The following is a 16,754-nucleotide window of genomic DNA, read 5'->3' as shown; positions in this document are numbered from 1 at the left end:
CGGCAGACTTTACCTTTACACATGCACACACGCCCATGCCTACTTCTTACTATGATAATGACAGGCATCCAAGTCTAATTTCCAGCATTCCAAGTTCAGTTCAGGAAGGCTTAATAACTGAAAGTCAATGAGTCATCAATCAGGCATTCTGAAGACTCATAGTCCCTTATGAGTCTCACCAGTTTAAGAATGAGAATGTTAGGCAAAATTACGATGGAAGAATGGAAACATACAGCACAAAACCCATTAATGGGAACTTTATTAAACTAACAAGAAATTCAGAAATGTATAAATGGCCCATTAAATACATCCAGTTCATTTTTACACACTTATATAGAAATTTACTTACAGTTTCCAAATGCATAACATTTAAATTATTTTCTCTTTTTCAAGCTTATTACATCAAAAATTAATAAAAATCCATCACCTGCTATCACAGATGAATACACAAAAATATATATATGAGTAGGGCCAAATGAATGGTTAACCCACAAAGGAGCATAATCCAAGTAGTTTATAAAACGGAAAGCAACGATTTCCCTATAAGGACTTTACTAAGAGAGGGCTAAGCCAACCACACCACACGGAAGTGTTGACATATTTGGAGAGCCCAATGGCACACTAGATGACATTTTGGAATATTTTCTTGGGGATAAGTTTCTGGAAACTATTTGTGTGTGAAAAAAGTTAAGGCCATGAGCTGCAATGGTAACATTAAGTTGGTTGAAGGAAGTTTAGTGTCAGTTATCACATCTGTGCAAGTAATTTGTTACAACAGATGCATCTATATCAGGTGAATGTAGGGAGATAGTAGTGGGAGTGCTAAAGGAAAAGGCATCAAAACCAACTCAACATCTGTCCAAATATTTCCACTGCATGATTTTTTTTTTAAAAATGAGGCTTTCATAAAGGAATAAGCTAGCAACTATTTAAATAATGAGGCTGAGGTAACCAACATATATTTGCCTGGAAAAGGAACAAGAGGAAAGTGGAACATGTGACAAGTTCTCTCATTCACTGGTATCATATGTTTTCGGCAGTAGTCTGAGGTGTTTGTTTTTTTTTAAAAAGCTTATCAAAAGTGAAGTTTAAAAAGTAGTGTTAAAATACTTGTCTGAAGCCATTTAAGCTTAGTTTACAAAAAAAGAGCCTTTTGTCATGCATAAAAGAAATCAGCATGTTTCATGCCAACCGGTCATATTGACAAAGAAGGAGGCAGCCGGGAAACCAACAGGCTCTTACTAACCGGAGCCATAGCAGCACTTCAAGTCATTTGACAGTAGCTCAAACCAGTGGAAATGAGAAAAGTGCTCTGCAAAAGGCTGCAGCCCTCCCAGGTTTCAAGCTGCAGCATCTGTAATGTGTATTATAAATATGGCACTTTTGTATACCAAAAGCTGGCAAGTTTGCATGTGCTTGACTCAAGTCAAGTCACTTGCCATTTTCTCCATTAGCTACTGTTGGTTTCTGAAAGCCACAGCCTTCAGCTAACTCTACTAATTCCAGCACCAGTCACTCAAACTATTCTACTTGTACGTGCAAGGCCGTTCTTCCACGCTCCTGGAGAATGAATATTCTGCCCAGCAGAGTTTCCCCTCCTTTCTAGACACACACATACACACATACTTAAAAGACATGCTGCAAATTCTTCAGATGAGATTACATCAGTGCCCCTACAACAGCACTGTCCTATTTTACCATTTTGTAGGCCAGCAGTTCTGTGTGTCCAATTGCCAGCAATGGACTCTGCAACAGGCAAAACTTATTACTGGAGCCAAGGAACTAAAATGATCCAAGTATGCTTTTTTTAAACTTTTTCACAAGGCATTCAGAACTGCATTTTCAAAAGAGCAGTGATTATACAAGAACTGGCCATGATCTCTAGTTCTATTCCCCCACCCCCCATTTCACTAGACAAAAGCATTCCTTGAGCTTGTAAAGTTTGTGTAAAAGTACTATCTCCCCAAAAGCAAGGGAACATTGTTACAGCTATTCCATCACAGTACATAGTTGAATACATTCAATTCAGACATACAGCAGGATCAAGACTAGCAGGTGCTCTTTTCTGATGCACAATGTACCTTAACTTGCATTTCATACCATTAAAAACACCATTTGGAATATTTCACAATAGACATATTAAGTGTTGAAAAAGCTGGTTTTCACATTCTATATTGCCAGATGATACAAACCCTTTATTTCATTTTCAGAAGTGATTCAGTAGTTTCCCTATGGTAGTCTGATTTCCATCTTTACATTTAAGGTATGAAGACTTTTCTGCAGTTGTTTGTTCCCTTACCATAGGGTCCACTTTAATACTTAGCTCACTACTTTCAGTGTTCCTTTTTATAATTCTAGCACTATTAGCCCTTTTTAGTGTGCTTCCACCGTTTTCCTTTGGATTGGAGTCATCGGAGGCTGTTGCAATTCTCATCCGAGGCAATCTCTGAGACAGAGACCTTGTTAGGGTTGGTGCTTTAGAGGTGGCCGGCAAATCCACCTTTGCACATCTTGAGGAAGAGGCCACTGTATTCCTTGCAAAGCTTGGAACAGGAGCTGGTGTCTTGGGAATGGTGACAGTTGTGCTTTTACTAGGATCTGGAGCGGGCTGTGATTTGGTCGAAGAGCGGCACATTTTGGTTTCATCGTTCTTTGATTTGGGAACATATCGGACGGGTTTCGAGCTTGGCTTTTTGAAAGAGCCTTTGTGCTGAAGTTGCTCCCTCTCAAAATGGCCACTGCTGGAAGCTGCAGTCCCTCTCTGGAATTTGGGCTCCTCTACAGATATGCTCTGCCTATATGGAGGTTTGGGTACCGTGTCTGCGATGCCCCGAACAGAGTTGCGCCGCGACAGTCGCGTTTCAGCTGTGCTAGTGTCTCGAGGTGCTGGCTTAGCCTCTGGCTTTTTGGTACAATTTGGGGGTGCTGCTTTCGTTGATCTGGAAATGGGCACTACCTTCCTCATACTTGCATTCTCAGAGGAGTTCAGTGTTCTGACTGGTCTGGGGTGGTTGGGAGGACCACTGCTGGACTTCGGGGGACTTGATGATTTATCTTTCAGAGAATTTCTCTTTGGCCCTGATGCATCTTTGCTCTTGGCAAATTTTTCCTTTGTAAGGCCAGACCTACTGCCAGAATCATCTTTATCATTTGGAAATGAGGAACTTGTGCCCAAGATTGTGCCACCCATTTGCAGATCATTTATAAAGTGGGGAGTAGCACTGTCGTCCTGGTTCATTTTGTTGCCACCTAGCTTTGTATTGTTTCTTTCAGAAAGATCTAGTGTCAAAGAACAGTCGGAAGTATCCGATGCACAAAACACTGGCCCATGTGCCTTATTTCCTGAAACGCTACCATCTGAAGATGTGGGACTACCAGTGTTGGTTTCTGGAGCTTCATGCACATGACTTGCCACTTTGGCAGAGTGTTCAGCCTTATAAACAGTCTCTTTAGATGGTAACGGATCTACTGCTTTGCCAAGAGAGTACAAGCTCAAGTCACCTACCGTCTCAAAGTTTCTAGCACCAATTTCAAAATGAACTGTGGACGGGTTTTCTCCATGGAAGTCAAACTTCTGCAGCCCTGGAACAAGTTCACATTCTTCAACAGAGAGGTCCCAAGGGGCTGCACCTGTGGCTTCGATACAAGGCACGTTAAATCTGTACTTGTCACTGTCGGCACTCTCTTGCTCATTATACAGGTATGTATCGGCAGCTTCTAATTCCTCAAGGTCTTCTATGTGATCAGACTGAGATGGAGGCAACTGGAAGTAATTGCAGTCTGTTTCTTCTTCAGATGCCTGATGTAAGTGCAAGTTAGTTAAACTGAGATCTCCAGGCTCCTTAGAATCAGTCCAGGCTACATTAGGCCTTGCTTGACCAACATGTGCACGAGGAAGGCTGTTGGACTTGTTTGGATCCTCACCCTTTGAGGTCTCCAGGAAAGTCAACAGTTCTCTGTCTGCAGTGACTCCCAAGGAATGCCGTGAGCGCCTAGTACTAGTGTTTCTGTAGGAAGGACTTTGGGGTCTCTGCTGCAAGAAGGGTAGAAATTCTTCAAGTCCTCTCTTGGTCAGTGTCCCAACATCATTTTCACTGCTGCTCCTGCCAAATGCTCCAAGGTCACTAGCAGCCCATGATCGGCGTTTTTCCTCGAGTTCTTTTAATCGCTGCAGCTGTTGAAGTTCTTGTGCCTCTCTTTCCTTGTTTTCCTGTTTAGAAAACAAAACATGGTTTAAAGGGGGAGCATTTTTCAGACTGTATTTGTATTATATTTTACTTTATCTTCATTGTTCCCTGCTTTTGAGTTTGGTTCTCAAGTTTAAGTTACCATGGCAACCATTTTCTAATATGGTGGCAGATGAAGTGGCAAACAGGGTATTTTCTTTTTTCACAGCATGTATTTAGGCCCGGCTGGTAAAAATATGTGATGAACCTTCCTCCCACCCCATTCCATCATGTTTTATTTCATTATGCTACAGTTTTCTCTAAAATTGTATATAATCCATATACACTATTCTAGTTAACATTGCTTAATAATGTTGTTCACCGCATAGAGTCTTTGGAGGAGGTGGTATATAAGAAGTTTCAATTAATCAATCAATCAATCATAAGATTCCAAAACACTGTTGGCCAGACTGATATTTTTTCACATATGTACAGCATATATTAAGCACTCAAAATATGCATACAAGCCATGCTTAGGTATCACTCTACTCTCAAAAGTTGCCTCTTTGGGTATTATTATTTTAAAAATTATTTAAATTTGTAGAAATAAAATGTATTATTATTTAATTTATTTAAATACAATTTATTTAAAGGATAAATGTGAAGCAGATTACATTTTTCTTGTCCATTCTTAAATGCCCTTCAAGATTCTGCTCTCCATACCAAACCAACTTGCACTGAATCATACACTACATATAGCCTTGCCATTGAAGAAAAGCTTCATGATATATGGGATCTAAAATCACTGGAACAAAGAAAACATCTTGTGGTTTGGGAGCACCTACCAGCTTAAGCAGTGCAACGAGGAAATGCTTGACTAACAAGCAGAAGGTTGCCGGTTTGATTCCCCACTGCTACTATATCGGGCAGCAGAGATATAGGAAGATGCTGAAAGGCATCTCACAATGTGTGGGACGAGGCAATGGTAAACCCTTCCTGTATTCTACCAAAGGAAACCACAGGGCTCTGTGGGTGCCAGGAGTCGAAATAGACTTGACGGCACACTTTATCTTTACCAGTGGATATACAGAGATAGCCAATGAGGGACACATTTTATCTGTGACTCACCTGTCACAGGTAGCCAGAACTAGACTTGCAAGATGACACACCACTCACCACCAGGGCTATGTGCAGTGTGTAATTCTATGCAAGTTAGTTTGATATGGTGAGCAGAATCTGTCATCTTCAGAATCTTGCTCTCTCTCTTTTTAAAGTTCCTAGCTGAAATGACAGTGAAGTTGGGCTTGAATGTGTGCGAGTATTGCCTGGAACCCCAGCTCAGAATCCTTCCAATGACTGTTGCCGGTGTCTACCTTATGTTTCTTTTTAGATTGTGAGCCACTTAGAGGACAGGCAACCATCTTAGTTATGTATTATTTATTTTTCTATGTAAACCACTTTGACAACTTTGGTTGAAGAATTTCCCCCTCTCTTCTATACTAGTCTCCCTGACAGGGAGTAATTGTTTAGCCTCTTGGAGAACCTTGAATCAAACAATTTATCACCAGCCACAGTGAAGTTATGCTCAGGTTGTTTATACAAAAACCATTCATACACTTTACAGTGTATTTCTTAACAACTCTTTATGAAGTAGACCAATATTGTTACTTCTAACTCAATGGACGATAACCTAAGGTTGAGATACAATGCTTGCTAAGACTAGCTATGCAGGACTTAGCAGGAACTAGGACACAGGTTTCCCATCATCATATGTACCCAATTCTCTCCAACATATGTTGCTGCTACCACCATATTTACCTGAACAGGCTGACTCTGAATTTAAGATGACCCCCTTAAAAAATGCAGGTTGACTATAGATATCTGTATTGACCCAAAAGGAAGAAGACTCAGAGTTTAAGATGACCGTCCAATTTCTAACATAAAATAACTTGGGGGAAAGTAGTATTGGATCCAGGTAAATATGGTATCTTTGCCACTCCTCTCATTACACACACACACACACACATACACCCCTTACCTATTCTGACGTAGCCTTTGTCCACCTAGCAGCATTTTTATTTTGGGAAGCAAAGCACATTCCCTACCCAAAAAATCTGCACTTGGCACACCTGCTATTCAACAATTCAAGGCCACACATGCATGACTTTTTGGATTAAAGGAGCCAAACATCATTCAGTACGCAGAGCTGTCTCCAGGCATTTTGCCTATTGTCAGTATAAAAGCACTGCAAAGATTAGAGTGTTTGCATGCCACAATCAGAGAGGCTGGTCATGTGGCCACCTGCAGTTTATTTCTAGACAATGGCTAGTGTTGTCTTGTTCCCCACCCCACAACTTGGGCTAAAGCAAAATCTCAGCTGAGCACAAGATGTCCCAAATAATGTCTTTTAAATTGTGGGGATTTGTAATGAAAGTGAGTGGAAGCAACAAACTTCAAAACCATCTGCCAGACAAGTCAATTTAAGTATCTATAGCTCAATACACTCTTTGGAGCACCAAGGAGTTTTGGCCCGGTGTTTGACAATGACAACATTTTTATGCAACAAAACCCTACAGGTTGGCAAACTTGTTCCATCCTATCATTCAAAGGTTAAAGCATCATGAGATAATTTGAGAGTAAAAAAGCTTAATTCCACAAGTATGTGTGGTTTGAAAGAAAGTCTATATTGCTCTTACCTTAACAGCTTTGTTAAACCTTAGGCAAAAATCCCTAAATATCTGAAAGCACTCCTCCAGTTTCATGGTTTCTTTATCTTCACACAAGAAGTCCATAAGGGTATGTGTTTCCTTGAGCAGGTCTCGTTTAAAGTGTTCCAGTTCTTTTAGCTCTTTGATAGCAAACTTTATTTTGAAAAGAAAAGGAAGATGCATATTAGTTCCAAGCAGATATGGACTAAAGGCCCAGACAAGGAGTGGGCAACCTTGGCTCTCCAGCTGTTGAACTACAGCTCCAAACACAATAAATTGTGGTTGGGGATGGTGGGAGTTGTAGTTCAACAACAGCTGAAGAGTCAAGGTTGCCTACCCTAGTCTACATTCTAGACTAAATGTTACATATGCACGTGCTGGTTTCAGAACAGAGTAATAAAACCCAGATTATCTAGACCCATTTCAAACTGGCTTTCAGGTGGGCTATCAAGTTGAGACTGCCTTGGTCAGCCTGATGGATGATCTCCAAGTGGGTATTGACAGAGGGAGTGTGAATCTGTTGATCCTTTTGGCTCTCTGAGCAGCTTTTGATACCATCAGCCATGGTATCCTTCTGGGTCACCTGAGGAAGTTGGGATTGGGGGCATTGTTTCACAGTGGTTCCATTTCTACCTCTCTTGCAGATTCCAGATAGTGTCACTTGGAGACTGTTGGTCTGCAGAGCGGGAGTTAATGTATGGAGTTCCACAAGGCACCATACTGTCTCCAATGCTTTTTAACATCTACATGAAACCACTGGGAGAGATCATCAGGAGATTTGGTAAAGGGTATACTGATAACACCCAAATCTATTTCTCCATATCAACTTCATCAGGAAATGGCATAACTTAGCCTTGTAAACCACTTTGGGGTTATTTTAGTGAAAAGTGGTATAGAAATAGAATAAATAAAACAAGCAAACTTCCCTAAATGCCTGCCTGCAGTCAGCAATGGGCTGGATGAGGGATAAACTAAAACTGAATCTAAATAAGATGGAGGTTCTGAGTGTGGAGGGTCAGAGATGAGAGATGGTTTATATCTGCCTGTTCTGGATGAGGTTACACTCCCCATGAAAGAACTAGTGCATAGATTGGGAGTGGACTGGGATCCAAAACTCTCTCTGGTCTCTCAGGCTGAAGCAATGGTGAGGGGCGCTTTTTATCAGCTTTGGCTGATACATCTGCTATTCCCACTTCTGGAGGAAAATGACCTTAAAACAGAGGTACATATGCTGGTAACTTCCAGCCTCGACTACTGTACTCTTCATGGGGCTGCCTTTGTACACAGTCCAGAAACTACAGTTGGTGCAGAATGCAGCAGTCAGGCTGGTCTCTGGGATAGCCTGAAGAGACCATATGATACCAGTCTTAAAAGAACTGCATTGGCAGCCAATTTGTTTCCGAGCAAAATACAAAGTGCTGGTTATTACCCTTAATAGCTTGGGGCTTTATTGAAGAGAGGGTATTTAAGAGAGCACCTCCTTTGTCATGACCCCTCCTGCCTAATAAGATCATCTGGGGAGGTCTGGTTTTCGTTACCACTGGCTCATTTGGTGGCTACTCGGGACCAGGCCTTCTCTGTGGCTGCCCTGAGGCTCTGGAATGCACCCCCTGTTAAAATCAGAGTTTCTCTATCTCTGGCTGTTCCTAAAAAGACCCTTGGGATGCATCTGTTTTCTCAGGCTTTTAACTGGTTTTCTATCATAATTGTTTTAATCATTTTATCCTGTATTCATATTTGTTATATTTTAACGTATGTACATTGCCTAGGGATGCACATGTCAGGTGGTACAGAAATATGATTAACAAGCATACACAACGATGGCAGGAGAGAGACTAGAGGACAGACCAGTACATCAGTATTCATTTGAGCTCAATTTCTCTTAGTGAGTACTCACATACATAGCTGATTTATCCCACTGTCATCTGGTTCAACAGGTTTTGTAAGTTTTTTTTTTAAAAGTATGCTCACAAACCTGCAAGACCAGTTAATCAGAGGGAGGAGTGGGAGGAGTGTAAACTTGATTGACAAAGACTCCTCTATACTACCACATTCAGTATTTGGTGGGAAATAAAGACAAAGTCCTTCAGAGGCAAAAAGAATAGCTATCGTTTCAGCAGAAGCCAGACAAGGATAACACCCCCCCCTCCAAGTGGGGGGGGAATACATTTTTAACTTGTGTATGCTGCCTAGGGATGCACATGTCAGGCAGTATAGAAATGACAGACACACGCAACATAATAGCAGGAGAGAGACCAGAGGACAGACTAGTACAAGTGGAGCTCCATTTGTATGTTCCCTGTCAAAATAAGAGCATCTCCATCTCTGATTGCTTTTAGAAATACCCTCAAGATACACTTATTTTCTCTAGCTTTTAACTGAAATTAATTTTAAACTGTTTTTTATCCTATGACATTGTTTTAATTTTTTATTCTGTGAAATAGTTTTAACTCCGATTTATATTTGTTGATTGGAATTGTGTGCATTGCCTAGAGATATACATATCAGGTGGTATATAAATATGATGAAGTTTGAATGTGGTGGGAAGCAGTTCTAGAAGGAGTAAGAACATTTTGAGATATTATGAACTGTAATTCTTCTTTTGTCACGCTACGTTATTGAGATTCTGTGACTGGGCTCTGATCTTTGTCTACTTGTTTGAGAAGAATTAGGCTAAGGGCACTTCTCCCTTTCAGCTATTCCCTTCTCCTGTCAATTGCCCCTTTGTTGGGGGGGGGCAGGTTAACTTGGGGCAGGGGTAGACAACTTTGACTCTCCAGAAATAAGTTGTGGTTGAGGATGAATGGAGCTGTAGTTCACCAACAGCTACAGAGCTAAGGTTGCCTACTCCCAGGTTAGGGGGATTTATCCTACTGTATTCCAATTTCTACCACTTACTGCTTATGTCTCGAGAAGTCCTGCCTTATTCTATGTTACCAAAGTCTAGACAAAGACCATTTCTAGACCACAGATGCTAGAAGGAAAGCCATCATGGCTTAATAAATTTGTTCCTTTGCAAAATTATGTCTGTCTTCTCACTGAAATCAAGGGCACAGAACACAGACATTTTTGGGAAAGAGTGAGCTAGCTGGGGTGGGGTGAATAGACAATTCAAAGTAGAGGCAAAAATTTGAAGCAGCTTGCACCAGAAAACTGTATTTTCATGCATATACTGTACACACAGGTATAACCAGCGCCTGAGTATTGCCCGCATAAAACTGGTATGTTAAAAAATGCATAGCTTGCACTTTTATACTGCCCACACCTGTTAGTGCAGGTGAAGTGCAGGTGAAACTAACATCGGAGGGTTAGCAACCCATGTACCCCAATGGAGTTCCTTTAGGATGGAGGAATTTCCTGCTGCCTCCCTCCTGTGACTTCCTGGTTGCCTCTAGCCAGAATCCAAACTGCTAACAACATCCTACCCTCTCTTCCTTCTCCATCCCATCAAATGGGAGGCTGTGGAGCTCCTCCTCCTGTCGCTACTGTATAGAGGAGGTACTGGGGGGGAGGGAAGAGAGCTGGACACCACTGCTGCATCTCCATGAAAAGGCACTGGTTGTCCTTTAAGGTGAGAAGTTCTCGATCTGATCAAGTGTGAACCTTGTTATGGGGACAGGCTAACTGGTTTGGGAAAGTGCTGTTCTCATCCTTCAGTGGCTGGAGCCAAGCTGAGGCTGATCCATTCCCATGCGTAAGAAGTTCTGGTTGCTTCTCTCTCCTTCCTCCCCGCCAGCAGCAATACCAGTATGTAAAATAAACTTGCATAACCTGCACCCATTTAACTCCCTGTACCCATACTCTCAGAAAACAAAAAACTGTATATTCTGTAGGCTATATGCACAAAAAATTTCTGTCAGCCGTAAAAAAATTTCTGTCAGCCGTAAAATTTTCTGTCAGCCGTAAAGTAAATTAAGGTGAACTGCTGCTAACATAATACAATTGCTGGTTAGGAACATAGGAAGCTGCCATATACTGAGTCAGTCAGACCATAGGTCCATCAAGCTCAGTATTGTCCACGTAGACTGGCAGCGGCTTCTTCAAGGCTGCAGGCAAGAATCTCTCTTAGCCCAATCTTGAAGATGCCAGGGAGGGTATCTAGATGCTCTTCCCAGAGTGACCATCCCCTAAGGGGAATATCTTTCAGTGCTCACACATCAAATCTCCCATTCAAATGCAACAAGGGCAGACCCTGGTTAGCTAAGGGGACAAGTCATGCTTGCTACCACAAGACCTGCTCTCCTTTCTAGGTTATAGTTGTGAGTGATCAGAGGTTTTTAAAGTGATGAGAGTAAAGAGATTCCTTTGGTAACCAACTCTGCTGAGACTGGCAATACATGACAATATTATTTAGGCAGCAACTGTTTATTTGTGGAAAACCAAAATGGAAGTGGATTTAGGCCTAATGTCACTTTTTCTGAGACAAAGTTAATAGATTAGGAGTTCTGACAAATTCTAACTAGGGATGTGCAAACTGGTTCGGGGGTTCGTGGTTCAATGGTTCGGTTCAGGGGTTTGAAGTCAAACCGAACCCCCCCCCACACCCCGGTTCCATCCGGACCAGAAATGAACCCCTGCACCCATTTGTGAACTTTAAAAAATAAATAAATATATTTTTAGTACCTGTAGCCCCTTCAGGAGGCTTCCTAAAGGTTGTGGGGGGTCCACAAAGTTTTTTTAAAAAATTTAAAAAATGGCCGCTGTGCATGCTCAAATGACCTCTGCAAGGCCCTGGGCCATGCCAGGCCTTGAAGAGGTCGTTTGAGCTTGCACAGCAGCAGGCAAAATGGCCACCATGCCAATTTACAGAGGCACGAACAGGCCAAAAAGGAAGGTTTTACAGGCTGCAGCGGTGATAAACGAGGCCGGCGGGGAAGGGGGCCTTCACGGATCCCCCCAGCACGGCCTTTAGGAAGCCCCCCCCCCCAAAGGGGCCATAGGTACTAAAAAAAAATATTTAATTTTTTTTAAAAATCACAACCCCTCCGGGACCAAACGGAACTGGGGGAGGGGTTTGATGGAGGCCGGCCCAAACTGGCCCAGTTAGGTTCGAGTGCAGCACGCACTTGAACTGAACCAGGCTAGCCGGTTCCATGCACACCCCTAATGCTAACTAAAAAAAGTGTCCTGCTTATAGGTGTCCTGCCCTATAGTCACCTTCTTGTCCAACACACAGTTCAGACAAGAATGAATGAATGTGACTTGTGAGAACTGGCTCTACATCTGTTTTTAACACAGTGACAGGAGAAGCTGCCCCTTAGGAACCCTTAGTTTGAAACTCAAGCCCAATATACGATTTGAACACCACAGCAGTGGTTGGATTGAGACAAGATTCTGCAGTCCTGGATTTTAAGATGATTAGCTTGGTTGTTTTCCTATCCCTCTTTGCTCATAAAAAGCATGCATACAAGCACTTATAGAAACAAATGAGATGCCTTCAGCACTTTCATTAGTTTAATAAAAGAGCATTCTTTAAAAATGAAGAAGCCAGTGCCAGAAATGTATTAAGTTTTATTTTCTTGGTTGCTTCTGTTACAACACAAGAGCTCAACTGGGAAAGCAAGGGTTTATAAAGGCGGGGGGATGCTGTCTTCACAACAGCAGATAATCTTAGCTTTGTCAGGCATCCAAAAGCGGGCGGGGGGGGGGAGTGGTATTACTCAACAGGCAGCATAAAGATAAACTAGAGGAGGGACAGGAAAACTGGCTCCACCTTTTATATTATTCATGAGTAGGAGAGAAGCCAGTTTTTAAATTGGGACACTCACCTAGAATTTTTAGGAAGGAAGTATTATATAAGATGCATCATGTCAAATAAAAGGGGATACAACGCACACACTGAATTATCCTTAATAAAATCTGATGTTACGTAAACGAGAGAGTGAGAGATACATACATAGGTAGGTAATTGGGAAGCCAAAGCTGCTCAAACATGTCCTGACACTACAAATCTGGTGGCAACAGGTAGAATACAATAGCTCAGATAAAGTGGTTAATTTTTACAGGCAAAGCACCAGAGCCTATCTATTGGCAGCTGTTGAAAGTTTGGATGAAGAGTTCTATAAATTTTCCAGTAATGCTAAATGAAATCTGCTTCCCCCGAGACAAACACTGGGACATTTCAGAGCTCATGATATGGTTGCACCTTGGTACCAGGCAACATCTCCACGCTTCAGATGTGCACTCCTCACCTGCACATGAGCCGGAAGGATTCTAATTCAGATTGCAGTTAGTAAGAAACCAAGAATGTCTATGATGTCTGTACCATCTTTGTTTATTCCAACCAAGTTACCCAAAATAAAGATATGGAACCATAGTTTTAAGATTGGTTAATTAGAATAAGCCAAGACTTATCAGTCTGGACATCACAAAAGAGCTTGGTTCCATTTCTTAACATAGTTGGAAGCAGAATTCTTCTGACTCATGCACAGGCAGGGGAGGGAGGAGTGCATGGTAGCCAGCAGTGTAGGGAGGCTGACAGTGGCCTGTGTGTGGCCAGCACGGCCCCCTAGCCCCACCCCACATCTGATGTCAGATGCAGGGGCCGAGATAGCCACGCCCCCGTGTCTGACATAGGTTGCAGGGACGTGGTCTTCCTCCCAAACGGGGCTGTGCGGCACTATTTGGAAGGGAGATCAGCCCGCGCTGCGTTGGGCAGAGTGGGCCAGAGCGACTCTCCCTGCCTTAAAGGCAGGGAGAACCATTCTGGCCACACTGCCAATGCAGTGTGGGCCGATCTCTCTTCTACATGGGGCCGCATGGCCTCATTTGGGAGGGAGATTGAATGGCCCCACTATGTTGGCAGTGAGACCAGGAGTGGCTCTCCATGCCTTTAAGGCAGGGAGAGTCACTCTGGCCGTGCTGCCAATGCAGCACGGGCCGATTTTGGCTCCAAACAGGGCCACGCGGCCCCATTTGGGACCAAAATAATGCCCCCCACGTCTGACATCAGATGCGGGGGGGATGTCTGGAGCCATGCTCATGGCCCCTGATTGGTTGTGGCCCAGGTTCTTTGAACCCCTTTGTCCAATGGTGGCTCTGCCCCTGATGCTAGGGATGTGCACAGAACCAGTTTAGTGCTCCTTTTCTGGGGTGCCAAACCGGTTCAAAATGCCAGTGTTTGAGCCAGAATGGAGGCGGGGCATGGTTGCTTTAAAGCTTTACCTCCCCTGCCATGTTTCCCCCGCCGGCACTGCTGCCAAAACTGCTGATGCAGGGTGATTGAGTACCTTCTTGCCGCCCCGGTCAACGTAATACTGGAAGTGGCTGGCACGCCGTGCACTCATTGCACTGGTCACTTCTGGTATTATGCTAACTGGGGTGGCAAGAAGGTACTCAGCCAACCCATATCAGTGGTTTTGCCGGCAGTGCTGGCAGGGGAAACATGGTGGGGGAGGTAAGGGCACCCTCCCTGCTCCTTAAAGCAGCCACCCCCCAACCTCCCAAGTGCACAGAACTGATACAGTGCACATCCCTACTGCATGCCCTCAAGGCTTGGAAATATCACATAGAACCAAGATTTAATTGTGGTTCTGTGTGATATTGGAACTCGCTTCAATGTTTCTCTCAGGGAAATGCATGCCTTCATCTTTTGTCTGTGGGCTTCTGTAGCAATCGGTCCCTCCCTTACCCTAAAGCAGGGGTGGGGAACCTTGGCATTCCAGCTGTTGTTGAACTACAACTCCCATCATCCCCAGCCACAGTTATTGTGGCTGGGGATGATGGGAGTTGTAGTTCAACAACAGCTGGAGTGCCAAGGTTCCCCATCCCTGCCCTAAAGAGTGAACTGGAAGTGAACTCTGTCCTGTCTGTCAAGCAGTGACCTCTGGAGATCAGCCACTCAGCACACAGTGACCAGGACCTAGAGGGCCTGGTGGCAGGAAGTGAAGGGGGTGTTTGTTCGCAGAACCCACCAGGCAGGAGATGAGGATGGGCGGAAGGCTTAGTGAAGAGCAGCAATGGAGCTTTTGCTGCCTCATGGTCAAAAGCTAGCCTGAAGAATTCGCTCAGGGGAAGGACATCTGCAGATCCTTGAGAGACAGGATTGCAGGAAGCTTGAAGTCTCCACCATGGATTTGGTGAGTTCAAGAAAGAAGACAGGGAACCGTGTGTTAGGTAGCCTGCATCAGATTTCTTTGATTTCGTGCTATTGCAAATCCTTACAACTGGTTTATTGTGGGTTTAAAAAAAAAATTGTAATGCAACAAACTAAGAGAAACTGAGCCTCTGCCCTTTCCTTTCAACTAAGGCATTGTAGAAGACTATTTTAAAGGTTCCTTGCAGCTGGGGGTGCTTTTTGAATCATCCACGCAACTGGGTAACCATGATTCTGAGTGTGCCACTCCAAAACCAGCTGGAGTGTGTCTTGAAGTATTCTTGCAAGTACAGAGTGTTTCTGTTTCTTGTAACTAAAAGCTGGGAAAGCCTCAGACTGAAGAAGTCTGTAGTATTTTGAATAACGTTTTTCTCTTTTTGATTCTTTGTATATTACCTGCCTAGGAGTGGATTTTTTACCCAGGAAAAGGGGTTTTACTCTGGTGCAAACACATCTCAAGGTTAATTGTTCAGCAACCTACTAAGTTTTCCCACCATGTGGAAGCTGCTTGTGGAGAGTTTTTTTATTTTTCCATCGGTAAAAGAGGAAGAGAGTCTTCCTGGACACTCACCCAAATCCAGGGAGGAGTTAAACTCTAATTAGGGTGTGGTGGCAGCAATTACCAAGAAACGGTTAAGTTTTAAATAGACAGCCTTTGCTGAGCAAACACTGAGGCAATGAATCAGCATTTTTCTTTCCCCACATTGGACTTGCTCCGAGACAAACACTGGGCTTACATCTGCTATTTGCTACAGCTTCCCAGAGGCATCTGGTGGGCCGCTGTGGGAAACAGGATGCTGGACTAGATAGGCTTTGTGAGTGATCAAGCAAGGTTGTTCTTATTTTATTCAGCATTCAGATCTTGTGATTCAACTTTCAACGGTCAATAGGTGGACCACCAATAGGGGAGGGGGGGATGTCTGAACCAGTCCAATGACCCCAAACAAGTCCAACTACAGTCTATTCTACTTAATCTCCATTAGAACAACTCTTTTTATCCTCTATAAGGGAAATATTAACAGGTTTTAATGTAAGAAACTTTAGCCATAGGTATCAGCTAAAAGGTTTACTAATTTCAGTGGTAGCTCATATGTTACACAGAAGTGAAGAAAGAATGACCATATTAAGAACTGATTGTAAACTTGTATATGAAAACATGAACTCTGTTTGCAGACCATGGTTTGTGCTATGTCTGAACTGAGCAAACAATGGTTAAGTCTCTTCTTAGAAAGTGACAGGAACATAGTGCTTAGTTTGACAAACTAAACCATAGTTTATGGGATTTTAACCTGAGTTAAGATAATAATCAGCGGCTAAGCATTGCACGTCTATACCAGTCCATTATGGACAAGATTTACAAAATCCACTTCCCATGTTAGAGATGAAGAAAAATTAGTACTTCAATTTAATGGAAGTCAAAAATCAAAGTTCTGTACCACAGAAAGCAACATTCTACAACACCGTAATAAAAACTATCCAAATGATGCAAATGTTGGACTAATAAGGTCATTCAAGTCTGGTTTGTTAAACACAAAAACAAGCAAACATTAGAATCGCTTATTTGAGATAGTGCCAGTGTGCTGGGTGAGAACAGAACAATTTACAGGAGAACCTTGTTAATTGCAGACCCAGCATCTGCTGTTTCTTGTATCCACAGTTGGGTAATTGCCACCCAAGCTCGGCATACGCAAAAAAAACCTAGGCAATTAAAGTGTCAAGATTCACATATCTGCACATCTGATATGGACAGTAGGGTACCCCCCCATTTTCCCCACTTTCAGTTTT

The 16,754-nt window shown here is 43.0% G+C and overlaps 1 protein-coding gene across 2 annotated transcripts in view; it reads right to left on the bottom strand.

Annotated features, from left to right (window-relative positions):
- Positions 1-241: 241 nt before the first annotated feature.
- FHDC1 (FH2 domain containing 1) overlaps positions 242-16,754 on the bottom strand; it is a 58,257-nt gene continuing 41,744 nt past the window's right edge. For both annotated transcript variants that reach the window (XM_053258629.1, XM_053258630.1), the window contains exons 12-13: positions 6,863-7,027; positions 242-4,210 (exon numbers count right to left, since the gene is read on the bottom strand). In XM_053258629.1, coding sequence (XP_053114604.1) covers positions 2,207-4,210; positions 6,863-7,027 — 2,169 coding nt within the window. In that variant the 3' untranslated portion in view covers positions 242-2,206. The remainder of the gene's footprint in view (positions 4,211-6,862; positions 7,028-16,754) is intronic.

This window comes from Hemicordylus capensis, chromosome 5 (assembly GCF_027244095.1).
Source record: "Hemicordylus capensis ecotype Gifberg chromosome 5, rHemCap1.1.pri, whole genome shotgun sequence".
NCBI classification, from domain to species: domain Eukaryota; kingdom Metazoa; phylum Chordata; class Lepidosauria; order Squamata; family Cordylidae; genus Hemicordylus; species Hemicordylus capensis.
Note: the sequence above shows the minus strand (reverse complement) of the source record. Positions and strands in the feature narration are given on the sequence as shown.